The sequence below is a fragment of the Molossus molossus genome, unplaced genomic scaffold, assembly GCF_014108415.1.
Source record: "Molossus molossus isolate mMolMol1 unplaced genomic scaffold, mMolMol1.p scaffold_m16_p_18, whole genome shotgun sequence".
Classification (NCBI taxonomy): Eukaryota; Metazoa; Chordata; class Mammalia; order Chiroptera; family Molossidae; genus Molossus; species Molossus molossus.
In genome coordinates, this window is record NW_023425353.1 from 65,128,845 (window position 1) to 65,155,874 (window position 27,030).

The window sequence follows — 27,030 nt, forward strand, 5'->3', positions numbered from 1 at the left end:
CATCTGTACACTGTATTGTGTGTTCACTACCCCAGTCAAGTCTCAGTCCTTCACCATTTATTTCCCCATACTCTCCTCCACCTCCCGCACCCAGCAGTCACCACACTATTATTTGTGTTCATGAGTTTTTTCTCTTTCTTTTTTGCACTTTCCACCACCCTTCTATACTCCCCACCCATAGCAGCTGGCAGCCTGCTCTCTATCTAAAAATCTGTCACTATTTTGCTTGTTAGTTCATTTTATTCATTAGATTCCACATATGAGTGAAATCATATGGTACTTATCTTTCTCTGACTGGCTTATTTCCCTTAGCATAGTGCTCTCCAGGTCCATCCATGCTGTCTCAAAGGGTAAAATTTCCTTCTTTAAAAAAATTTTTTTTCCTTTATTGATTTTTTAGAGAGAGAGAGAGATAGAAACATGGAAGAGAGAGAACATTGGATTAGCTGCCTCCTGCATGCCCCCCACTGGACATCAGGTCCACAACCTGTACATGTGTCCTGACCGGGAAGTGAACTCGCATCCTCTTGGTGCATAGGTCAGTGCTCAACCACTGAGCTACACCGACCGGAGGGATTTCCTTTTTTTTACAGCCAAGTGGTATTACATTGTGTAAGTGTACCACAGCTTTTTTATCCACTCACCTACTGATGGGCACTTGGGCTGCTTCCAAATTTTGGCTTTTGCAAATAGTGGGTGCAATGAACATAGGGGTATATATATTCTTTCAAATTAGTTTTTCGGCTAAATTCCCAGAAGTGGAATTGCTGGGTCATAAGGCAGTTCCATTTTTAATTTTTTGTGGTAACTCCATGCTGCTTTCCACAGTGGCTGCACCAATCTGCATTCCCACCAACAGTGCATGCGAGTTCCCTTTTCTCCACATCCTCGCCAAAACTTGTTATTTGTTGATTTATTCATAATGCTATTCTGACAGGTGTGAGGTGATATCTCCTTGTAGTTTTATTTTTTAATTTTTTTTTTTTATCCTCACCCGAGGACATTCCTCCATTCCTTATTCAGACAGAGCGGGAGGGAGAAAGAGAGGAAGAGAGAGAGAGAGAGAAACATCGACGTGAAAGGGACACATCATGTGGCTGCCACCCGCACGACCCAACCAGGGCTGGGGGCAAACTGCAACCGAAGTACGTGCCCTAAGCGGGAACCGAACCCTGGTCTCTCTGGACTGCAGGCTGATGCTCTAACCACTGAGCAAAACCAGCCAGGGCTTTCTTTGTGGTTTTAATTTGCATCTTTCTGATGATAGTGAAGTTGAATGTCTTCTCATATGCCTGTTGGCCAGATGTATGTTCTCTTTGGAGAAGTATCTTTTCAGGTCCTCTGCCCATTTTTAATCGGATTGGTTTTTTTTTTTTGTTTTTTTTTTTTATGGTGTAGAGCTGTATAAGTTCTTTATACATTTTGTGAAAAAACTTTTTAACTTGATATAGTCCCATTTGTTTATTTATTTTTTCTTGCCTGAGGAGATAAATCAGTAAAAATATTCCTACAAGAAATGTCTGAGATATTACTGCCTATATTTTCTTCTAGGATTTTTGTGGTTTCGAATCTTACATTTTTTTTTTTAAGAGTGATTGAAACATCGATGTGAGAAAAACACCAGTCGGCTGCCTCCTGCCTGCTCCCTAATGGGGGTCAAGCCGAAACCTGGGCATGTGCCCTGCCTGGGAATTGAACCAGGACCTCTCAGACCATGGGACAATGCTCAATCCACTGAGCCACACTGCCCGGGCATATTTAAGTCTTTTATCCATTTTGAGCTTATTTTTGTGTGTGGTATAAGAAGGTGGTCTAGGTTTGTTTGTTTGTTTTTTTAATTATTCTTTATTGATTTTAGAGAAAGAGGAAGGGAGAGGGAGAGAGAGATAGAAACATTGATGAGAGAGAACATCGATCAGCTGCCTCCTGCATGCCCTCCACTGGGGATCAGGCCCACAACCTGGGCATGTGCCCTGACCAGGAATTGAACCCAGCGACCTCTTGGTGCATGGGTCAACGTTCAACCACTGAACCACACCGGCTGGGTATAGTCTAGTTTTCTTTATTTATTTTTGCACGTATCCAATATTCTCAACACCATTTGTTGAATAGACTATCTTTACCCCATTGTATGTTTTTGTTTGTGTATTAATTGACTATAAAGACTTGGGTTTATATCTAGGCTCTCCATTCTGTTCCATTGATCTATATGTCTGCTTTTATGTCAGTACCATGCTGTTTCAATTACTAGGGCTTTGTAGTATAGTTTGATATCAGGTAGCATGATTCCTCCAACTTTGTTCTTTTTTCTCAAAATTGCTGAGACTATCCGTGGTCTTTTGTAGGTCCATATAAATTTTTGGCATATTTTTTCTAGTTCTGTGAAATATGCCATAGGTACCTTGATAGGAATTGTGTTGAATCTATAGATTACTTTGGGTAGTGTGGACATTTTTTTTTTTTTTACATTTCTACCCGAGGATATTTTTCTGTTTATCTTTAGATAGAGTGGGAGGGAGAGAAAGAGAGAGAGAGAAACATCAACGTGAGAGGGACATGTTGACTGGTTGCCTCCTGCATGACCCACCAGGGTTCGGGATGAACCACAACTGAGGTATGTGCCCTTGGCTGGAATCAAACCCACTACTCATTGGTCCATGGGCTGACACTCTACTGCTGAGCCAAACTAGCCAGGGCTGGACATTTAAAAAAAATTATTATTATTTTGTTAATCTTCACCTGAGGATATTTTTCTATTGATTTTTAGATAGCGTGGAAGGGAGGGAGGGAGGAAGGAAGAGGGGGAGAGAGAGAGAGAGAAATATCAATTAGTTGCTTTCCACACGACCCCGACTAGGGCTAGGAATCGAACCTGCAACCCAGGTACATGCCCTTGACCAGGAATCAAACCCGAGACCCTTCTGTCCATGGGCGGACACTCTAACGCTGAGTCAAACCGACCAGGGCAGTATAGACATTTTAGTGACTTTAATTCTTCCTGCCCATAAACATGGTATAGAGTCTAAAAAAACAATACAAAAGATCAGACTGACGAACATCAGAGGTGGGGGGGAGGGGTGCGTTAGAAAGAGATAAACCAAAGAACTTACATGCATATAAGCATATCAAACTTTAATTTCTTTCTTCAGTGTCATACTTTTCTAAGTACAGGTCTTTTATATCCTTGGTTAAATTTACTGCTAGGTATTTTATTATTTTTTTGAAGCAATTGTGAATGGGATTGTTTTCTTAGGTTCCCTTTCTGATAGTTCATTATTGGTGTAAAAAATTCAACTGATTTCTGGATATTCATTTTGTATTCTGCTACTTTACTATATTCATTTATTAATTCTAGTAGTTTTTTGTGTGGCATCTTTAGAATTCTCTGTACACAGTATCATGTCATCTGCAAATAATGACAGTTTACTTCTTCCTTTTCAGTTTAGATGCCTTTTATTTCTTCTTCTGGTCTGATTGCTGTGGCTAGGAATTCCAGTACTATGCTGGATAAGAGTGGTGAAAGCAGACAACCCTGTCTTGTTACCCATCTTAAGGGCAATGTTTGTAGTTTTGTCCCTTGAGTATGATGTTGGCTGTGGGTTTGTCATATATGGCCTTTATTATGTTGAGGTATGTTCCCTCTATTACCAGTTTGCTGAGAGATTTTTATCATAAATGGGTGCTGGATTTTAGATGCTTTTTCTGTATCTGTTGATACCATCATGTGGTTTTTATCCTTCAGTTTGTTCATGTGGTGTTTCCCATTTACTGATTTGTGGATATTGTACCAACCTTGCATCTCTGGAATAAATCCCAGTTGATCATGGTGTGTGATCTTTTTACTGTCTTGCTAGATTGATTTGCTAATATTTTGTTGAGGATTTTAGCATCTATGTTCATCAGGGATATTTGCCTATAATTTTCTTTCTTTGTAGTGTTTTTATCTGGTTTTGGAATTAGGGTAATGCTGACCTCATAATATGAGTTTGGGGGGGTCTTCTCTCCTCTTGCATTTTTTGTAATAGTTTGAGAAGGATAGGTAGGTGTTAGTTCTTGGAATGTTTGGTAAAATTAACCTGTGAAGCCATCTGATCCAGGACTTTCATTTGTTGGGCGTTTTCTGATTACTGCTTAATTTCACTAGTTGTAATCTGTCCATTCAGATTCTCTGATTCTTCCTGATTCAGTTTTGGAAGATTGGTTCTGTGAATTTACCCATTTCTTCCAGATTGTCTAGTTTGTTGGCATATAGTTAGTTGTTTGTAATATTTTTTTTACAATTCTTTGTATTTCTTTGTTGTCAGTTGTTACTTCTTTTTCATTTCTGATTTTATTTATTTGGGTCCTCTCTTTTTTTCTTGATGAGTCTGGTTAAAGTTTTGTCAATCTTATCTTTCAAAGAACCAGCTCTTGGTTTCATTGATTTTTTTTTTTTAATGTTTTCTTTGAGTTTTAGAGAGAGAGGGAGAGGGAGAGAGAGAAAGAAACATCGATGAGAGAGAACATCAATCATCTGCCTCCTGCATACCCCACACTGGGGATCAGCCCATAACCTGGGCATGTGCCCTGACCGGGAATCAAACTGGTCACCTCTTGGTGCATGGGTCGATGCTCAACCAGTGAGTCACACCAGCTGAGCCTTTTAATTTAGCTTTATTATTGAAAGTATTACAGATGTCCCTTCTTTTCTTCCCATTGACCCCCTCTTCTCTGCTCCTGTCCTCCCCCCCCACCTTCACCACACTATTTTCTGTGTCCATTGGTTATGTATATATGCATATAATAAGTTCTTTGGTTTATCTCTTCTCACCTCCCTACCATTCCCTCTGAGGTTCGTCAGTCTGATCTTTTGTATGTTTTTTTTATATATATATAAATTTCTTTATTTCTGCTCTAAACTTTTTTTTAAATCCTCACCCAAAGATATTTTTCTGTTTATCTTTAGATAGAGTGGGAGGGAGTGAGTGAGAGAGAAACATTGACTGGTTACCTCCCGCATGACCCTGACCAGGCCCGGCGAGGAACTGCAACCGAGATACATGCTCTTGACCAAAATTGAACCCATGACTCACTGATCCGCGTGCCGATGATCTTAACCACTGAGCTAAACTGGCCAGGGCTCTGTGCTGATCTTTATTATTTCTTTTCTTTTTTCTTTTTTAAGAACACATTTTTTAAAAAATATTCTTTCCTTTATTAATTTTAGAGAGAGAGGAAGGGAGAGAGAGAGAGAGAGAAACATCGATGAGAGAGAACATTGAGTGGCCGCCTCCTGCATGCCCCACACTGGAGATTTGGCCCACAACCTGGGCATATGCCCTGACCAGGAATCGAGCCGGCGACCTCTTGGTGCATGGGTCGACGCTCAACCACTGAACCACACCGGCCAGGCTCCATATTATTTTTTTCTTTCGAATTTGGGCTTTATTTATTTATTTTTCTAGTTCCTTAAAGTGTAAAGTTAGATTGTTTATTTGAGATTATTCTTGTTACTTGAGATAGGTCTGTAATGCTATGAATATCCCTCTTAGGACTGCTTTTACTGTGTTCCATAGATTTTGGATCATTGTATTTTCATTTCATTTTTGTTGTTGTTTTTTTTAATCCTCACCCGAGGACATTTTTCCATTTTTTATTCAGATAGAGCGGGAGGGAGAGAGAGGGAGAAACATCGATGTGAAAGGGACACATCGAGTGGCTGCCACCCGCACGACCCAACCAGGGCCGGGGACAAACTGCAACTGAAGTACATGCCCTTAGCGGGAACCGAACCCAGGTCTCTATGGACCGCAGGCCGACGGTCTAACCGCTGAGCCAAACCGGCCAGGGCTCATTTCATCTTTATTTCTTTTTTTTATATATTAGCCCATTGATTGTTTAGTAGAATGTTGTTTAGCATCCATGTGTTTGTGTTTATTCTAGTTTTCTTCTTTCAATTGATTTCTAGTTTCATACCATTGTGATCAGAGAAGATGCTTGATATGATTTCAGTCTTTTATTTATCGAGGCTTGTGTTGTGATCTAACATGTGGTCCGTCTTGGAAAATGTTCTGTGTACACTGAAAAGAATATGTATTTTGTTTTTGGGTGGAATGTTCTGTTAATATCTGTAAGTCTGTATACATTTTTTAAATATACAAGTGGTTAGCCCACTTTTTTCTGCCAATTAGTTATATTATTTGAAAAAGGATAAAGAATTGGGCTGGCCCTGGCCAGTGTGGCTCAGTTGGTTGGAACATCATCCTGTACACAAAAAGTTGCAGGTTTGATTCCTGGTCAGGGCACATACTTGGGTTGCAGGTTGGGTCCTGGGTTGGGGCGTGGATGAGAGGCAACCAGTCGATGTTTCTCTCTCTCTCTCACTCTTTCCCTCTCTCCCTCTCCCCCTAAAGTCAATGAACATGTCTCTGGGTGAGGATTGAAAAAAGAAAAAGGAGAATTGGGCTGTGCATATTTTTATTGATATACCAAAGGAAAAATATTTAGTATTTTTAGAAGATTGTAGATTTTGTTTTTGGCTTTTGATTTTATAATTAGTTACTTAAATGATTTAATAGTGGATCTACATGCAAGCATGCCCTTCATAATAAACCATGATTTGTAACTAAACTGTTTTGAATTATGATACGGAATAGAAGAGAAATTGTGCTTGTCATCTACCTGTCTCTACTTCCTGTGCAGCCATATCCTGGGGTTGGGGGTGAAGGTAAATACATTTGCATTTTTTTCTTCTGTCAGGGAAGAATGTTACGCCTTTGAAATAAAAAGTTTGAAACCTCTTGTTGGTAGAGTACTTTTTGTTGGGCTGCTTTTGGTGCTTTTTATCTGGCTTCATAGGTTTGCACCCAGAATCTTTGTAAAGCGCTGCTGATTGTTTACTGTCAGATGGCCTGATCTATATAGAGGCTTTATTCTTTTGGTTTAACACTGCTGACACTGTTCTGCAGCCTTTCTGTCAGTAGCAATTGTAGTAGTACTGTTGTCCCTTTCTGATAGTATAGCCTCACTTAACATTGGGTAATTTCACAACCTAAATTATAATGCATATTTAACAAAGTGCTATTCCACAGTGTTTGATATTATAAATATGAAAACACTGAGCACAGAGCATAGCACAGGTGACCACTATTTTTGTCTACATGTTTAAATAATCGTAGCTTTCAGAATAATTAATCTTTAATATAAATATGAATACTCAGACCTAGAATATTATAGCAAACAACCTTTTTTTTTGGTAGGTGCCCCTAGCGGGAATCAAACCTGGGACACTCTAGTCTGCAGACCGTTGCTCCAACTGCTGAGCCAAACCGGCCAGGGCACAACCTTTTTTCTTAATCTGTATTTCCCTTCTTACTAATTGCTCTTTAAACATAATGAGATTAACTTTTACAAAAAGTTTCCTTAAGCCCTGGCAGGTTTGGTTCAGTGGTTGGAGGGTTGGCTAGTGAACTGGAGAGTCGTGGGTTCAATTCTGGTCAAGGGTGTGTGCCTCGGTTGTGGTTAGGTCCCCGGCCCTCGTCAGGGTCATGCAGCGGGCAACCAGTCGATGTGTCTCTCTCGAATCGATGTTTCTCTCTCCTCCCTCCATATGAAAATCAATGGAAAAATATCCTCTGGTGAGGATTAAAAAAAAAAGTTTCCTTAAAACAATCAGGTTTGAAATAACTTTTTAAATACATAGAGTGGCCCTGGCCGGTTTGGTTCAGCAGAGAGTCTCAGGTTCAGTTCCTGCTGAGGGCACATGCCTCGGTTGCAGTTTGTCCCCAGCCCCATTGGGGTCGAGTGGGTGGCAGCCAGTGGATATGTCTCTCTCACATCGATGTTTCTCTCTCCCCCCTCCCCCACCTCCTGCTTTATCTGAAGATAGATGCAAAAGTGTCCTCAGGTGAGGATTAAAAAAAAATACATACATACATAAAGTGTATTTGAGTTAAGTTGACAAATGTAAACACTTATACCTGTCTCATTTCATTCACACAGTAAGTACGTATTTAGTAAACGGTTAGTACACATACACACTCGTGTGCTATTTTCCTAATTCATTTTTTTTTTTCCTCACCTGAGGGTTTTTTTTTTTTTTTGCATTTATCTTCAGATAGAGCGGGAGGGAGAGAGGGAAGAAGAGAGAGAGAGAGAGAGAGAGAGAAAGAGAAACACATCAACTCTCTCCCACCCACACAACCTCAACAGGGGCCGGGGACAAACTGCAGCTGAGGTACGTACGTGCCTCTAGCGGGAACCGAACCCGGGACTCTCTAGTCTATGGGCCAATGCTCTAACTGCTGAGCCAAACCGGCCAGGGCCTACTTTCCTAATTCTATGAGAATTATCTGGTATTCTCAGTTTCTTCAATTTTTTGTACACTAATTACCTTTAAACAGTGTATAATGTTTCTCTGAATGTTATCTTTGAAAGTATAGTGAATTTTTATCTTTCTAAAATCTACAGTTTGTTTTTTGCTCTTCAGTCTAATGTGGTTATATATATATATTTTCATAATTTTTTATTAATTTATTTTTCTAATGTGGTTATAATTTAAAAATCTATTTTCTATATTTTTATCTTCTTTGTTGACTAATTGCTTAAATAGAATACAGTTTTCATAACTATTAAATTCTACTTTCTAGTGATTTCATTATAACACAGGGTTGAACATTACATCTCAATTAGAAATTTAGTTGCCTTAATTAATTTTTTGTTAATCCTCACCTGAAGATATTTTTTTCATTGATTTCTAGGAGAGTGGGGTGTTGGGAGTGGGGAAGAGAGAGCGAGAGAGGAACATTAATGTGAGAGACACATCAATAGGTTGCCTCCTGCATGTGCCCTGACTGGGCCCAGGGATTGAACCTGCAACCTAGGTATGTGCCCTCATCTGGAATCAAACCCACAACCTTTTGGTGTATGGGTTGATGCCCCAACCATCTGAACCACCCATCCAGGGATTATCTAATTTGAGTTAATCTTTGTAAAGGGTATAAGGACTGTGACCAGATTTATATTTTTCATGGGGGTGGTCTGTTATTCCAACACCATTGTTGAAAAGAAAAACTATTGTATTGCCTTTGCTCCTTTGTCAAAAATCAGTTAGCTATATTTCTGTGAGTCTATTTCTGTGTTCTCTATTCTCTTCTATTAATATATTTGTCTGATATTTCTTCAATACTGCACTGTCTTGATTACTGTAGCTTTAGAGTACATCTTGAAGTCAGGTAGGGTCAGTCTTCTAATTTTGTTTTTCTTCAGTATTGTGTTATGTATTCTAGGTTTTTTACCTCTCTACACACACTTTAGAATTAATTTGTCAATGTCCAAAATCAGCTTGCTGAGACTTTTACTGTAAGACGGTTGTCCTTTCATTCTGTTGTCTTCTGATGTACAGAGGTTTTTATTTTTTTTATTATTGTTTACATCTGTTTGTTTATTTTTAATCCTCACCTGAGGATATTTTTTCTATTTATCATCAGATAGAGTGGGAGGGAGGGAAAGAGGGAGAGAAGCATTGGTGTGAGAGAAAGACATCGACTTGTTGCCTTCTGCACGACCCAACCAGGGCTGGGGATGAACTATAGCCGAGGTATGTGTCCTTGACTGTAATTGAACCTGCAATGTATTGGTCTGCGGGCTGACGCTCTAACTGCTGAGCCAAATGGCCAGGGCTTATGTACAGAGGTTTTACATTTGATGTAGTCCAGTTTATTCATTTTTACTTTTCTTGTTGTTGTTAATCTTCATCCAAGGATATTTTTCCATTGATTTTCTTTTTTTTTATTTTTTATTTTTTTAATCCTCACCCGAGGACATTTTTCCATTTTTTGTACAGATAGAGTGGAAGGGAGAGAGAGGAAGAGAGAGAGAGAGAGAAACATCGACGTGAAAGGGACACATCAAGTGGCTGCCACCCGCACGACCAACCAGGGCCGGGGACAAACTGCAACCGAGGTACGTGCCCTTAGCGGGAACCGAACCCGGGTCTCTCCGGACCGCAGGCCGATGCTCTAACCGCTGAGCCAAACTGGCCAGGGCTCCATTGATTTTCATCTAGAGTGGAAAGAAAGGAGGGAAAGAGAGAGAGAGAGAAACATCCATGTGAGAGAGACACATCAGTTGGTTGTCTCCCACATGACCCCAACTGGGGTGGGTGGGTGGGGATTGAACTTGTGACCCTTTGGTCCACAGGCTAACACTCTTAACTGCCTAGTCAAACTGGCCAGGGCCATTTTTACTTTTGTTGCCTTTGCTTTTAGTGTCATCCAAGAAATTGTCAAATCTAATATGATTTTCACTATGCTATTTTCTAAGAGTTTTATAGGTTTAGGTTCATAACTGTCTTTTGAAGAGTAAAAGTTTAAAATATTTATGAAGATTATGTTACTAGTTTATTCTTTTATGGAGTGTGCTTAAGAAATCTTTGGTTAACCCAAGGTCACAAAAATATTCTATTGTTCTTGTACAGCAGGGGTGGGGAACCTTTTTTATGCCAAGGGCCATTTGGATATTTACAACATCATTTGTGGGACATACAGAATTGTCGACTTAAAAATTAGCCTCCCGGCACTATTTACAATAGCTAAGATCAGGAAACAGCTCAAGTGTCCATCAGTAGACGAATAGATAAAAAAGCTGTGCTACATATACACAATGGAGTACTATGCAGCTGTAAGAAAGAAAGATCTCTTATCCTTTGAGATGACATGGAGGGACCTGAAAAGTGTCATCCTAAGCGAAACAACCGAAACAGAGAAAGACAAGTATCATATATTCTCACTTATTTGTGGAACATAATGAACATAACAGTCTGAAGAATGGGGCAGCCCCAGAGATGTGGAAGTGGGGTACAGACTGACTATCCCCAAAAGAGGGATTGGGGGGGAAAGATAAACCACAGAACTTACATGCATGTATGCATGAATAACTGACATGGACAACAAAGCTGGGGAGAGGGCAGGGAGGGAGAGGAAGGGGGGAATCAGTGGGGGAAAAAGGAGAAACATCTGTAACAAAAATAAATAAATAATTTAAATTAATAAAAAAGAAAAGAAAAAAAAATTAGCCTGCTGTATTTGGTCAGGCTAATTTGGTGAGGCCTGTAATGTTAACTGGTATTGATTTTGTGGGCCTTATATGGCCCCCAGGCTAGACGTTCTCCACCCCTGTTGTACAGGTTTTAAATGTTTAGATTTATATTTATGTCTATGATGCATTTTGAAGTAATTTGTTTATAGTGCAAGGTATGGGTGGAGGTCCTTTTTTTGGTTTTTGGATATGTATATCCAATTGTTTTAGCACTATTTGTTGAAAAGACTGTCATTTTTTCTATTGATGTGCTTTTGCACCTTTGTAAAAAATAAGTTGTTAATTTATATATGGGTTTATTTCTGGATTTTCCAATCTATTTCATTGATCTGTGGTACTTTAGCCAGTCCCATATTATCTAGATTATGGTAGGTTTATATTAAATCTTGAAACCAGTTGGGCAGTGTGAGTCATTCAAATCTTTTCTTCCGCTTCAGAGTTGTTTTGACTATTCTAGTAGTCCTTTGCCCTTCCAGATAAATTTTAGAAAGAACTTCTTTTTTTTATCCTTCTCCCGAGGACTTTTTTCATTTTTTGTTAAGATAGAGCGGGAGGGAGAGAGAGGAAGAGAGAGAGAGAGAGAAACATCGTCGTGAAAGGTACACATCGAGTGGCTGCCACCCACACGACCCAACCAAGGCCGGGGACAAACTGCAACTGAGGTACATGCCCTTAGCAGGAACCGAACTGGGTCTCTCTGGACTGCAGGCCAACGTTCTAACTGCTGAGCCAAATCGGCCAGGGCTAGAAAGAACTTTTAATACCAATATTTTTGCTGGGATTTTGATTCGGATTGCATTGAATCTATAGGTCAATTTGGGGAGAATTGACTTTTTAACAATACCAAGTTTTGCAGTTTGCGAACATGTTAAACCTCTTCATTTACTTAGGTTTTCTTTATTTTATCTGTTTTGTCCTCTTCGAGAACTGTTAGTGTTCTAATTTTCACGATGAATGCAGGGCTTTTGGTTTTCAAGTTCAACACAGGGCTGTGGACAGGCACATGGGATAGAGCAAGTTAGAAAAGTCATTGTTACCTCTGGCCCGTGTGGCTCTGTGGTTGGAGCATTGTCCCATGCACCAAAGTGTTTCAGGTTTGATTACCAGTCAGGGCACATTACCCACGTTGTGGGTTCGATCCCTGGTACACATGAGGCAACCAGTTGATGTTTCTCTCTCACATCGATGTTTCTTTTTCTCCCTCTCCCTTCCTCTGTCTTTAGAATCAATGAAAAACATATCCTTGGGGCGAGGATTGAAAAAAATAAAATAAAATAAAAAGGTCATTGTTCTTACCAAGATTAAGAGTTCTTAAATAAATAGTCTTTGGATTACTTCAAGTCTTTTATTTCCAGAGTTCTAAAAAAGTTACCTTTGATAGTTTTTGTCAGTGTTTTCATTGCTTAAATTGAGGAAAGAGTCCTTTTGGAGATCCTTACTTTCCTATATCTGCTGCTGTTATTCTCTATTCTGCTTTTTAAGATACTCTGAAATGTCATGTTGGTAAGGTTATCACTTTTTTCTTTTTAATGAATGAAGATATTGAGACTGTCGAGGTGTAAATTGAGTTATTCAAATTTATGATTTTAGCTGTTTTGTTAAAGAGAAGCAAGGATATTTTTCCTCTAATTGTTTATTATGATTTCAATGGAGAAAAATTTTACTCTTTTTCTCATAGTTTTGTTGTGAGATTGAGAGGTTAGTACATGGAGAGTCCCAGGTTCAGTTTCCACTAGGGGCACATACCAAAAAAATAAATAAAGGTTAGTACATGGAACAAACTTCCAATTCCAATACATGGAAATTAAGAGTAATAAACTCTCAAAAAAAAGTAATAAGCTCTCAATTAATAATAGCTATTACTAGTAATTTCCTCCTCCTTCACCTTTTTTTTTTTTTTTTTTTATCCTCACCGGAGAACATCCCTCCATTTTTTTTTGTTCAGGTAGAGTGGGAGGGAGAGAGAGGAACAGAGAGAGAGAGAGAAACATCGACGTGAAGGGACACATCGAGCGGCCGCCACCCGCACAACCGACCAGGGCCGGGGACAAACTGCAACCGAGGCACGCGCCCTTAGCGGGAACCGAACCCGGGTCTCTCAGGACCGCAGGCCGACGCTCTAACCGCTGAGCCAAACCGGCCAGGGCTCATCTTTCTCTTTTAAATACAACTCTTGGCGTTCCTTTCTACTCATTGGAGCTGTTTTTCAATATTTAGTTTCCAAGCAGAGAAACTATAGCAGAACTCTGAAAATAATAGATTGGAATTGAGAAAAGTTGGTAATGAAATTGCCTTTCTCTTAAAATTGGTTTTATTGTGTAATTGAAACTTCCATTATTATTACTGTGTATGAGTGCTAAGAGGGAGTAAATGAAGCACAAATGTTAGTTTTAGCAGCAGGAAGAAATTAGGGTAGTGTAGTTTAGTGTATGGAGAGTGAATGAAACGAGGAAACAGAAGTCTGGGCTGTACTGCCTGTCTGCCACCAAAAAAGCTGTATGTTGTTGACATTTTCCTGTCCCCAATAATGTCATCTGGGGATTTTCATGGAGTTTATCTTACTCAGTTGAAAGGGCTTTGTGCTTTTTTTTGGCAAGTTCTTTTTCTTTTTCTTTTGAATTTATTGGGATGACATTGGTTAATAGAATTGTATAGGTTTCAAGTGTATTAGGTCTGTAATACATTATCTGCATATTGTATTGTGTGTTCACCACCCAAAGTCATGTCTCCTTCTGTCACCATTTATCTCCCCTTTACTCTCTTCTACCTCCAATCAACCCCTTTTCCTTCTGGTAACACCATACTGTTGTCTGTGAGTTTTTATTTGTTTGTTTGTTCCTTTAATCCCTTCACCTTTTTCACCCAACCCCCAGCATCCCCCCCTTCTCTGACAGCTGTCAGTTCTCTGTATCTGTGAGTCTGTTTATAATTTTGTTTATTTTGTTCATGAAATTCCACATATAAGTGAAATCATATGGTATGTGTCTTTCTCTGACTGGCTTATTTCACGTAGCATAATACTCTGGATAGAAAGAATTAACATAATTAAAATGTCCATACTACCCAAAGCAATCTATAGATTCAGCACGATTCCTATTAAGTGACCAATGCTGTATTTCAAAGAACTAGAACAAAAATTTATATGGAACCACAAAAGACCCCAAAATAGCCTCAGCAATCTTGGAAAAGAAGAACAAAGTTGGAGGAATTATGCTACTTGATATGAAACTATACTACAAGGCCATAGTAATCAAAACAGCATGGTACTGGCATAAAAATGACATATAGATCAACGAAACAGAATAGAGAACCCAGAAATAAACCCGCACCTTTATAGTTAATTAAAATTTGTCAAAGAAGGCAAAAACATACAATGGGGTAAAACAGTCTATTCGATAAATGGTGTTGGGAAAATTAGACAGATATGTGCAAAAAGATTAAATTAGACCACCTTCTTACACCATACATAAGAATAAGCTCAAAATGGATTAAACACTTAAATGTAAGACTTGAAACCATAAAAATCCTAGAAGAAAATATAGGCAGTAAAATCTCGAACATTTTTCATAGCAATATTTTTTTCTGATATATCTCCTCGGGCAAGGGAAACAAAAGAAAAAATAAACAAATGGGACTCCATCAAACTAAAAAGTTTTTGCACAGCAAAGGAAACCACCAACAGAATGAAGACAACATACCGAAATCGGAGAACATAATTTGCCAATGATACAACTGATAAGGGGTTAATATCCAAAATTTATAAAGAACTTATACAACTCTACACCAGTAGAATGGCTATCATGGATAAATCAACAAATGAAGATGTGGAGAAAAGGGAACCTTTGTGCATTGTTGGTGGGAATACAGACTGGTGCAGCCACTGTAGAAAGCAGCATGGAGTTACCACAAAAAATTAAAAATGGAACTGCCTTATTGACCCAGCGATTCCACTTTGGGGAATATATCCAAAGAAACCTGCCACACTAATTCAACAGAATATTTGTACCTCTATGTTTATTGCAGCATTAGTTACAATAACCAAGATTTAGAAGCAGCCCAAGTGTCCATCAGTAGATGAGTAGATAAAAAAAGTTGTGGTACATTTACACAATGTAATACTACTTGGCCGTAAAAAAGAAATCTTACCTTTGCAGCAGCATAGATGGTGTAGGGCAGCGGTTCTCAACCTGTGGGTTGCGACTCCTTTGGGGGGTTGAATAATCCTTTCACAGGGATTGCCTAAGACATAACAGTAGTAAAATTACAGTTATGAAGTAGTAACAAAAATAATTCTATGGTTGGGGGTCACCACAACATGAGGAACTGTATTAAAGGATTGTGACATTAGGAAGGTTGAGAACCACTGGTGTAGGGCTTTGTGCTTTTTGAAGAAAATGAGGAACGTTGTATTTATTGTAAGACTGACTTCCTTTTGGAGTAAACTACTAATGAAGGCACAGTTAATGTGCCTTTATTAGAAATTTTTGCATTAATTAATTTTTTCCTAACAGTACTCATTTTATGACAACAATATGATTTTAATATCCTTCGTATGCTTTGTTTTAGGTTGGTACAGAGGAGTTTCAATGAAGAAGCCAAATATAAAGGTAATAAATAATTTTATTACCTTTTTAGTGTAGGAAGTAGCCGAGTATGTGTGTTTTATATAAAAACAATTCTTACTTGCCCTTTTAAAAATATTTTACAGTAGCCACACTCATTTCTTCCTTTATAGAATGTTAGAATGTTTTCTTTTGTTCTAAAGGACAGAAAATGCATGTATGGTCATAGATGGAAAGCTTATTGTGGAAAAGTCTATCAGGATATTTATTTTTTTTCCTTCAAGTATTTGACAAATGTATATTCACTTATTCTTAGGCCCAGTTTTGTGGAGTTATGTAATTAGATGAATTGTTTTTTTTTTGTAAAACACAAAAAGAAAAAATTTTCAAATAATAATTATTCAATTAGATGTCTTTATTGTTGATTATACTGTTCCTGTTAAAATATAATTTAAACAAGACATAAATAAGTGTAGAATACTCATTTTATGAACTAAATTTTATATATTTATTCTATTATCAATTAATGTTGATTTGATCAAACAAAATATATTTTAATGAGCAGTTATTATACACTTAGGAACATTCTTCTAAATGCATTTGAAACATCTTTTTTTTTGCTTACACTTTCATATAATTGACATTATCAGCTTTCTTATATATTTCCTGTAGTTTAATATTTATTATGCTTTTTTTGTATATAAAAACTATCAAAAATGTATCATTTTTATAAAAATAGAAAATTGTTTAGAGTTATAACCATCAGTTTTGCCAGTAGAATCATTCATTTTGTTTGCTTTGAAGGTAATGATTATGAGAAGACAGTGTCTTCAAACTTTAAATCATCATAGCCAGGGCTTCTCATGCTATGCACCATTGACATTTTGGGCCAGATAATTTTGTTTTTCATGTGAGATTTGATGAGTTCATATTGTTCTGGCCACAAGGTACAATTAAAGAAGGTTTATTGAAGATCTATGTGTCTGATATAATGTTAAAAATTTCAGAGATATCATCTCATTTTATCCCCATAATTACACTGTAGTATAAGAACTGATATCATCTATATTCAAAATTGAGGGTGTTCAAGTTCAGAAATGCCAAGCGATTTGCTGAGCCCACAACGCTTACAAGTTGAAGTTTGAATTAGTCTAATGTGAAAGCCTATATGTTTACTATTTTATCATGTGGACCCCAGGTTAATATTAGTAGCTTTTTATAACATGAGTATAGTTATTTTTATTTTGTTTTGTTTTTTTTCCATTACCGTTTATCCCACCTGTACCTTCTTTGACTTCCATCTACCCCTCTTCCTTCTGCAGCCACCACACTGTTGTCCATGTCCATGAGTTCTCTGTCTTTTTTTTTTCGCTCAATTCCTACACTCCCTCCCACCCCCACCACACACATACACATCAGAGCTGTCTCCCTGTTCTCTGGGCCAGATAGTTTTGTTGTTGTTGTGGGAGGCTATGTGGGAGGCTATCTTGTGCATTATAAGATGTTTAGCAGCATATGTCACTTCTACTCACTAGTTGTCAGTAACATCCTCCCTTCAACTTGAGACAATGAAAAAAAAAAATGTGTCCAGACATTGTCCAGAAAGGCCCTAGGATAGGGTAAGGGTAATAAAATTGCCCCTGGTTGAAAACCGCTACTCATAGGTAACATTTTCCCTTGTATTTCCAATTTAAAAACTTTAAGTTGTTATTTTCATTTTAGGAGTGCTTATAAGGGCATCATTTCTATATGTATTTTTGTTTGTTTGTTTTTTATCTTGATTTAAAATAGTCAAAAATTTAGAATTTGAATAAATGAGAAATCTTATAAATGATTGGAAAGCTGTAATTTGTGAGAGTGTATTTTGGTAATACCAACTTTATTCTTGATTATTGGATTATTGTAGCATTTATTAAAAACACATCTACATACTTTTAACAGCTTGTATTTGTATTCTTAAACTTCAGAAATTAAGAAATGGAAAGACAGTATTAATAACTGAATTTCATTTCCTGTGGCAGTGATATTTTGTAGAAATATGGTTAAAATTTCTTTAGTGTTTGTAAAAGATATCCATTTAGTGATTCAACACACTTAAAAGAAAAAAATGCATTCCTATACATCTTTTATTTTTCTTAATAATGTGGTCACAATAGGAATTTCAGTAGGTTTTTCATAGCAATTAGTGGTTAAAGAAAAATAAAAGGTGACTTATTAAAGGTCTTATGAGCATTATAAAATATTTCATCTGCCTTGGCCAGTTTGGCTCAGCAGTTAGAGCGTCGGCCTGCAGACGCAGGGTTCAGTTCCTGCTAAGGGCACGTACCTTGGTTGCTGTTTGTCCCTGGCCCCAGTTGGGGTCGTGTGGGTGGCAACCATTTGATGTGTCTCTATTACATCGATGTTTCTCTCTCTCTCTCTCTTCCTCCCTCTCTCCCTCCCACTCTATCTGGAGATGAATGCAAAAATGTCCTTGGGTGAGGATAAAAAAAATTATGTTTTTTTTTATTTACATACATTTATTTATTTCATGCAAGTGGAAACCAAAAGAGAGCACAGGTAGCTATACTTATATTAGACAAAATAGACTTTAAGCCAAAAACTGTAACTAGACAAAGAAAGTCATTATATAATGATAAGGGTCAACTCATCAAGAAGATAGAATAATCATAAATATATATACACCCAAAATGGAGCCTGAATTATATTAAGCAAATACTAAGAGATCTGAAGCTAGAAGTAGATAACAATACAATAATAGTGAAGGACTTCAGTACCTTATTTTCATCAGTGGATAGATCATCCAGACAGAAAATCAACAAGGAAACACTGGACTTGAACTAAACTTCAGACCAAACTTCTATAACAGACACATATGGTACCTTTCATCTATCAGCAGCATAATGTATATTCTTCTCAATTGAAAATGGAATGTTCTTCAGAATAGATCATATGATAAGTCACATAACAAGGCGGATTTAAGAAGATTGAAATCATACCATGTATCTTTTCTAATGGTATGAAACTAGAAATCAGTAACAGAGAAAAAATTGGAAAATTCACAAATAAATGGAAATTAAACAACACACCCCTTGACAACCAGTGGGTAAAAGAAGAAATCAAGAGGGAAATAAAAAAATACTTTGACACAAATGAAAAGGAAAACAGCACACTAAAACCTATGGAATGCTGCAAGAGCACTTTTAAGAGGGAAGTGTATAGTGATAAATGCTTACAATTAGAAAAAAGATAGCTGTCAAATAAACAACCTAACTTACTCTGCAAGGAACTAGAAAAAGAACAAACTATGCCCAAATTTTGCAGAAGAAAGGAAATAAAGATCAGAGTGGAAATAAATGAAATGGAGACTGTAAAACAATAGGAAAAAATCATCAAAACTAAGAGCTGGTTGTTTTATTTATTTATTTAAAAAGTTTTTTTTTCTTTTCCTTTATTGATTTTTTAGAGAGAGAGGATGTGAGAGGGAGAGAGAGATAGAAACATTGATTGGTTGCCTTCTGCATGCCTCCAAGTGGGGATTGGGCCCAAAACCTGGCATGTGTCCTGGCTAAGAATCAAACCAGCGACCTCTTAATGCATGGGTCTATGCTCAACCACTGAGTCACACCAGCCGGACAGAGCTGGTTGTTTTAAAAGATAAGCAAAATTGACAAACTTTCAGATAGACTAAGGAAAAGAAAAAAGAAAATACTCAAAATGGGAAATGAAAAAGAAGTGAAAACTGATACCACAGGGAAAAAAAATCAGAAGAAACTACACGAACAATTATATGTCAACAAATTGGATAATGTAGAAGAAATGGATAAACTCTTAGAAACATGCAACCTACCAAGAATGAATCAGGAAGCAATAGAAAATCTGAATAGTTAATGAGTAAGGAGATTTCATCAGTAATCAAAAACCTACAAACAAAGAAAAGTTCAGGACCAGTTGACTTCACTGATGAATCCTACCAAACTAGAAAGAATTAACACCAGTCTTTCTCAAACTCTTCCAAATAGTTGAAGAGGAGGGAGCACTCTCAGACTTATTTCATAAGGCTAGCATTACCCTGATAACAAAACCAGATAAGGACACTGCAGGAAGATAAAACTATAGACCAAATATTCCTGATGAATATAGATGCACAAATTCTCAAGAAAATAATTAGCAATTTGAATTTAACAGCACTTTAAAAGGATTACATGCCATGATCAAGTGGGATTTATCCAAGGGATGCAAAGATGGTTCAACATTTTCAAATCATATACTGTATTAATATACTGTATTAATAAAATGAAAGATAAAGATCCATACGATCATCTCAATACATGCAGAAAGAGCATTTAACAAAATACAATATCCTTTCATGGATAAAACTCTTAACACATTTGGTTTAGAAGGAGCATACCTCAACTTAATAAAGACTTCATATGACAGGCTTACAGATAGTATACAGACAGGGATGCCCACTCTCACTACCCTTGTTTAACATAGTATAGGTAAGTCCTAGCTAGTAAGAAAGGGAATTAAAAGGTATTCAAATCAGGAAGGAAGAAGTAAAATTTTATTTGTTTGCAGATGATATGTTATTTGTATAAAATTCTAAGATTCCACCAAAATCTGTTAGAACTAATCAACAAATTCAGTAAAATTGCAGGACATATAAGTAACATAGAGAATTTAGTTGTGTTTCTATATACTAACAGTTAAATCTCTGAAAAAGAAATAAAACAATTCACACTAGCATGAAATACAATAAAATATTGAGGAATAAATTTAACCAAGGAGGTGAAAGATCTGTACCTATAAAAGATCTGAAAACTATAAAACGCATTACTGTAGTTTAGTTGCTGATGACCTTGTGTGGTATTGATTGAGTTTATTATTGTTAATGATATGGGCCAAAGCATATACAAAATTTAGGCCATTTGTGTTTTATGGGAAAGGAGTTTCTTACATCAGGAAAAGGATGGAACATTCATTGGAAAACTTTATTTTTTTAAAACAAAATACATTTTTTTGTTCCTTAGGAATTGAAATAATAATATGGCAAATACCAAAATGGAAACTGTTTGGAAAGAATCAAAGAAGAAATAGTTATAGAGGCTCCCAAATTGATTAATTCTTGTGAATACAAATATTAGTCAGAGTCCGATAATTGTTTCTCTAGTGCCAAGCTGACTCATCTGTGAGTTGTTGGTTAGACAGTATCTTTGTTTTTGTAGATACATGCCAAGCGCTGTACATAAGTCTATATGCTGAGAGTGATTTCATGGAACATTTTCAATCTATAACTGAAAAAAATATTGTTGGTAGTTAAGATCACAGTTTTTCCCTGATCGCAAATGACAGTGAAATTCCTATTTAATATAATTTGTGAAATACTGCATTCTTTTTTTGTTGTTGTTAGTCCTTATCCAAGTATATTTCTTTCTTTGATTTTTAGAGAGAGTAGAAGGGAGGGCGGGGAGAGAGAAACATCTATTGTTGCCTCCTGCCTGAGCCCCAGGCAGGGAATCGAACCTGCAACTTGGGTACCTACCCTTGACCCTTTGGTATGAGGACTGATGCTCCAGACACTCATCCGAGGATATTTTTCCATTGATTTTTCAGAGTGGAAGTTGGGGGGAGGGCGGGGGGTGACATCAACTGGGCCTGCAACCCAGGTGTGTGCCCTTGACCAGAATAGAGCCCAAGACCCTTCACTCTGCAGGCCAACACTCTAACCACTGAGCAAAACCAGCCAGGGCAGAAACATTGCATTCTTAATTAGCAAAGTGGTTGCTATATCAAGAGATCTACTATGTTGTTGATAGAGTATTTCCATGGTGAAATCTGACTGCTATTTTAGATGTTATCACAGATTACTTTTTCTAATAGAAAATCTTTTCTCTTTTACAGGGGATCTTTCCTGCAAATTACATTCACTTGAAAAAGGCAGTTGTCAGTAATAGGGGGTGAGTAGTTGGCCTTACTAAATTTATTTATAGTTTTTGTTGGTTGCAGAGGAGGGCTTTTTTGTTTTTTTGTTCATTGTATAAATATGCTATTGACATGTTTTTCTGCCAAAAATATACTTGCTTCATTTATATATAATTCTGAGGACATAATTTTTTGTTAAAATACTGACAACTTTAATTTGTTTTCCTGTATCCTGGAAAGGTAACTGAGTTGTGAATTTTATAAAAACAATTATGCGTGCAGAATTTTAAAAATATGATGTACTCTTTTGAGAACAGCCCATGGTAGGATAGGAGTTAGTGATAAATCTGTCATTTTGTTTATGTCAAAGTGAGGGACACTTAAAATCTTTTCTTTTGGCCATAGAAATGGAAAAAACATTAAAGACATACCTTAAAAAGATAAGTGGATGAAATGGATGCATAGTGTGATCACAAATTTGAGAAACAAAAACAGTCTCTGAGAAGAAGAGAGAGACAGGATATAAATGTATCAAAATATCAACATTTGTTGTTTTTGCAGTCTGATTGTGATTTAAAAACAATTCTTTAATGTCATGTTCTATTTTGTTTTTTTTTGTTAATCCTCACCTGAGAATAATTTTTCCATTGATTTTACAAGAGAGTGGAAGGGAGGGAGGGAGGAAAGAGAGAGAGAGAGAGAGAGAGAGAGAGAGAGAAAGAAACAGAAACATCAATGTGAGAGAGACATATCGATTGGTTGCCTCCCACACATACCTTGACCAGATTCTGGGATCGAACCTGCACCTCAGGTATGTGCCCTTGCCTGGGAATCAAACCTGTGACCCTTCTGGTCCATGGGCCAGTGCTTAACCATTGAGCCACACTGGCCAGGGATGTCATGTTCTATTTTTAAAAGTAATATGTATTATAAAATTGTGATTTTTTTTTCCAAAATTAATTATTTTAAAATATAAAATTTAAGATACTGTTTAACTATGATAGCTTTTGATACTAGAAATAATGTTTTTGACCCGAGGTTGAATAAGCATCAGAGTAACCTGGTAAATTAGAGTTTAGTCAAGAAAGAGAAACTTATGAGTCACTTTACAAGGTAGAATTTAATATAGGGAATTATTTACATATAAGTATGAAGAGTGAAAGAAGAAATACTGATATAAACTAGAATATTAACTGCAGAAAGCTGTCTATACTCTAATGGTTGGGAGATACAAAAGATAATAGGTTGGAGATACCAGAACCCAGAAACTTGGAAGATGGATCTTAAGAGACACTGGAGCTCAAACATCTGAAGAGCTGATATCACATGACTGCTACTGGTATGGATAAAGACTACTGAGGCTGTTTCTGGGACTGCCAAAAGCAGCTCGAGGCTGGAACCAGTGTTCTCTGGTGGGGAATCATTTATAGGAACAACAAGAAATACTTTCCTTACATTCTTTTCCTTAGTATCTTTCTAGTCCCCCTAGCTGACTAAGGAGCTTGTGAAACAAAGTTGGCAAATCCCAGCCTCAGAATCAATGCTGGGAAGGGTAGATTTGTAGATGCGAATTATTACCAAATGATTGGTATGCCTTCCAAGATAAATGTGTTATTGAAGCACAGTAAGAATATAACTGAGAAGATTCTTATATGAATGCATGACTGGTATATTTCTCATTCTTTATGTCCTTTTATAAAACATTGGACACAAAGACAGAGAAAGAAAATGTGAAAATCCTGTGTTAATAAGTCTTTGCAACAAATACTCTGCCACCTCAGATTTTTAAATAAGGACTGCCAAAAGCATCACAATGAGAGAGAAATTTTGTGGGAAAATAAAAAGGAAGTATCTAGACTAGGATCAAGAAAACATATAGTTCAGAAAGTACTAATAAAATACATTTTCTGAATGTAAATGGCCCACCTTGAAATGCAAAAGTAATACCCCTGATTTATAAATCTGGTCAGTAAAGGGGCTTATGAGAGCTGAAATTGGGCAAGAAGCTGCTTGGAGATGAAATGAGAAAAGGAGGTACAGAGTGTCTAGGGATCCAGAAATAGAGTACCTCAGAAGATGCCAACAAAATATTACACTTCTTAATAACAAAGGACTCATCTTAAGTCAGGAGCCATGTCCCATTTGTAATAATTGTAAAGGAAAGTGGGAAATCCTTTGCTAGTAGTAATCTCTTCAATATTCTGTTTCAAATAATATTCTCTTGAATTCTGTCCTGTGTGTATTCTTTCGGTTGAGAGTTTTTTCCATTGATAATATTTTTGTCATTTCAAAAATTGTGATATAATATGCATAACATAAAATTTAGCATTTTAACTATTTTAAGTGTAAAATCCAGTGGCATTAAGTACATTCACAGTATTGTGAAACCTTTACCAGTATTCAACTCTAAAACTTTTCATCGTCTGTAACCAAACCCTGTACTCCTTAAAAATAACTCCCCATTTCCCCCTCCCCTCAGCTCCTGGTAACCTCTGTTCTACTTTCTGTCTGTGAAATTTTCTATTCTAGATACCTCATATAAATGAAATCATGCAATATTTGTCCTTTTGTGTCTGGCATATTTCAGTTGTTAGCATAGTGTTCTCAGAGCTCATCCATGTTGTAGTATGTATCAAAATGTCATTTCTTTTAAAGGTTGAATAATATTTCAGTATATGAATATATCATGTTTCATTATTCCATTCAGCTATTGATGGACATTTTGTTGATAATGTCTTCATTTGCAAAATTCCTAGTTGGCTCTTTTGCATATCAATTGGCTCTTGTGTTTGCTCTTGTTTCATATTTTTCCTTTCTAAAATAAAATGTATTTCTCTCAGCATTGTAAACATTTAAAAATTTTATCAAACTTTTATAAAATCCTGAAAAGAATTTTTTGTATTATTTTTAAGCATTTGAACATTAAATTCTTCATGCATTTAGAATTTTGGTTTTTAGAAGTGGGAGATTTTGTTTTTCCCCTTCTTTCCTGAGGACATCTGTGCAGTGCTTTTGCAGTTTCCTCTACCTGCTCCCAGTGCCCCAGCGTAGAACCAAATCCTACAAGAGGCATTTTAGATCTCCTTCCCTACAGAGACATTGTTTGCTAAAAGCCATAGTTCATGTGAGGTTCAGTGACACTTTTTGCTGTGTTTCATGTTGGCTTTCTTTTATGGAGCTTCAAGTAGTGAAGCTGGACTTGGTCTTCTCATTTTGAGTACTTTTCGTTCCGTAGATCTTCCAAATCTATGCTCCTAGTTGTCAGTGCTGGCTTTCGACTTCAGAGCCTAGAAGGCCTGTGATTTCACCCTGGTTCACTGCTCTATTTTTTTCCTGAACCGTTGCTGCTCTGTTGAGATGTTCATTTTATCTTGGAGTTCAGAAATGTATTAGGTTTTCTGTTTTGTATTTTTCCTGCAGTATATTGGGGTAAATATGCCAAAGCATGAACTTATAGAGCTGTTTTTTTTTTTTAATACTCACCGGAGGATATTTTTCCATTTATCTTCAGATGGGGGAGAGGGGAGAGAAAGAAACATCAGTGTGAGAGAGACACATCTATTGGTTGCCTTCCTGCACAACCCTGACCAGATCCAGGGACTGAACCGCAACCAAGGTATGTGCCTTTGTTCAGAATCGAACCCAAGACTTTTTAGTCTGTGGGTCGACGTTCTGACTGCTGAGCTATTTGATGAGAAATCTTTTTTTTTTTTTTTTTTTTATCCTCACCCGAGGACATTTTTCCATCTTTTGTTCAGGTAGAGTGGGAGGGAGAGAGAGGAACAGAGAGAGAGAGAGAAACATCAATGTGAAAGGAACACATCGAGTTGCTGCCACCCGCACGACCGACCAGGGCCGGGGACAAACTGCAACCGAGGTACGCGCCCTTAGCGGAACCGAACCCGGGTCTCTCAGGACCGCAGGCCGACGCTCCAACCGCTGAACCAAACCGGCCAGGGCTGATGAGAAATCTTTGTAAAATATATTTTAAGAGTACAATATTAAATTTAACTGATCTTGATACTGTTTTATTCTAGATGTATTTTGGTAATTTATAAGGAATGAAAATTAAAATATTAAGAGTCAATAGCTACCATTTATTAAATAGTCTATACTTAATAGGCATTGTATTTGAGACTTGACACCCATCTCATTACACCTTGGAATCCTAGATTGGTAGATAGGATTATCTTCTTGTTTTAGATGAGATAGGTAAGACTTTGAGAGTTCAAAGTAGCATGGTTGGAAGTAGAGAAAATAGGAATGGAGAGGCCAAGTTATTTTATCCTGTAGTTCATGCTCTCAGCTATGTTTCTGTGAAGTATCCATTGAATTAAAGTATCCTCTCTTCTTACTACCAAATTTTATTTCTCATAAACTCTTTATTCTATATTAACCCAGAATTCCTTTGGAAATCTCCTTACTAATTAATTTTATTAGATGATTTTTTTCCTAGTGTTTTGGCTACATTATTCTTGGCCTATGGAACATTGTGTTTGTAAATAACACTGTCTGAATTTTAAGAATTTTCAGGATATTGAGTGTGTATTATAACCTAAGAAAAATGAGTCAGTATTAGTTTAGACTTGCGTTAATATAAATTGAGTTAAGTCCAAAGTCTTGAAACTTTAAAATAGAAACAATGTAAGGTTTCCATATATCTCAGTGATTAAAGTAGCTAGAAACCCAATAGATGAAAGTTTCCAGAAATTTTATTTCATTTTATCCTATATATCATTACTGCATTAATATTACTGAAACACAACTCCCATATCTATTTTCATAGTGCAAAGTTTAAATCTCATAGCCTTGGACTGACAATACCATTCTGTCTTCAGACATTTCCCATGTGTCCCCAAATTCTCTCTCTTTTTTTTTATCCTCACCCGAGGACATTTTTTGATATTTTGTTCAGATAGAGTGGGAGGGGGAGAGAGAGAGAAAAAAAAAACATCGATGTGAAAGGGACATGTCGAGTGGTTGCCACCCACACGACCCAACCAGGGCCGGGGACAAACTGCAACCGAGGTACATGCCCTTAGCAGGAACCGAACCTGGGTCTCTCTGGACCACAGGCCGATGCTCTAATTGCTGAGCCAAACTGGCCAGGGCACAAATTCTCTTTAATATGCCTTGCTCATTACTTTTTCTACATCTCTTTTCATAGCGTATTAGAGCCTACAGGGCCATCTCTCCACCTTTTTGCCTTACTAACCCAACCTTCTTTAGGAATTTCACTTTCTTCATGAAGCTTGATCTGATCAACAGAAGTAAACCTTTTTCCTTCGGAACAGCTCTAGAACATGTATTTGATGTTATAGGGCATCTACTTGAGCTTTATTTTTATGTTTTATTAAGATTGTGATCTCCCTGATTGTTTCTGTAATCTCCTAATAATCTCTGTAGCATTCTTAAGACATAATATATAGAAATAACCACATAAATTTCCATTTATACCTAGTCATCC

The 27,030-nt window shown here is 37.0% G+C and overlaps 1 protein-coding gene across 1 annotated transcript in view; it reads left to right on the top strand.

The window, feature by feature from the left end:
• DOCK3 (dedicator of cytokinesis 3) overlaps positions 1-27,030 on the top strand; it is a 247,386-nt gene that overhangs the window by 497 nt on the left and 219,859 nt on the right. The window contains exons 2-3 of the mRNA XM_036267098.1: positions 15,643-15,683; positions 21,543-21,598. Of these exons, the coding sequence (XP_036122991.1) occupies positions 15,643-15,683; positions 21,543-21,598 (97 nt within the window). The remainder of the gene's footprint in view (positions 1-15,642; positions 15,684-21,542; positions 21,599-27,030) is intronic.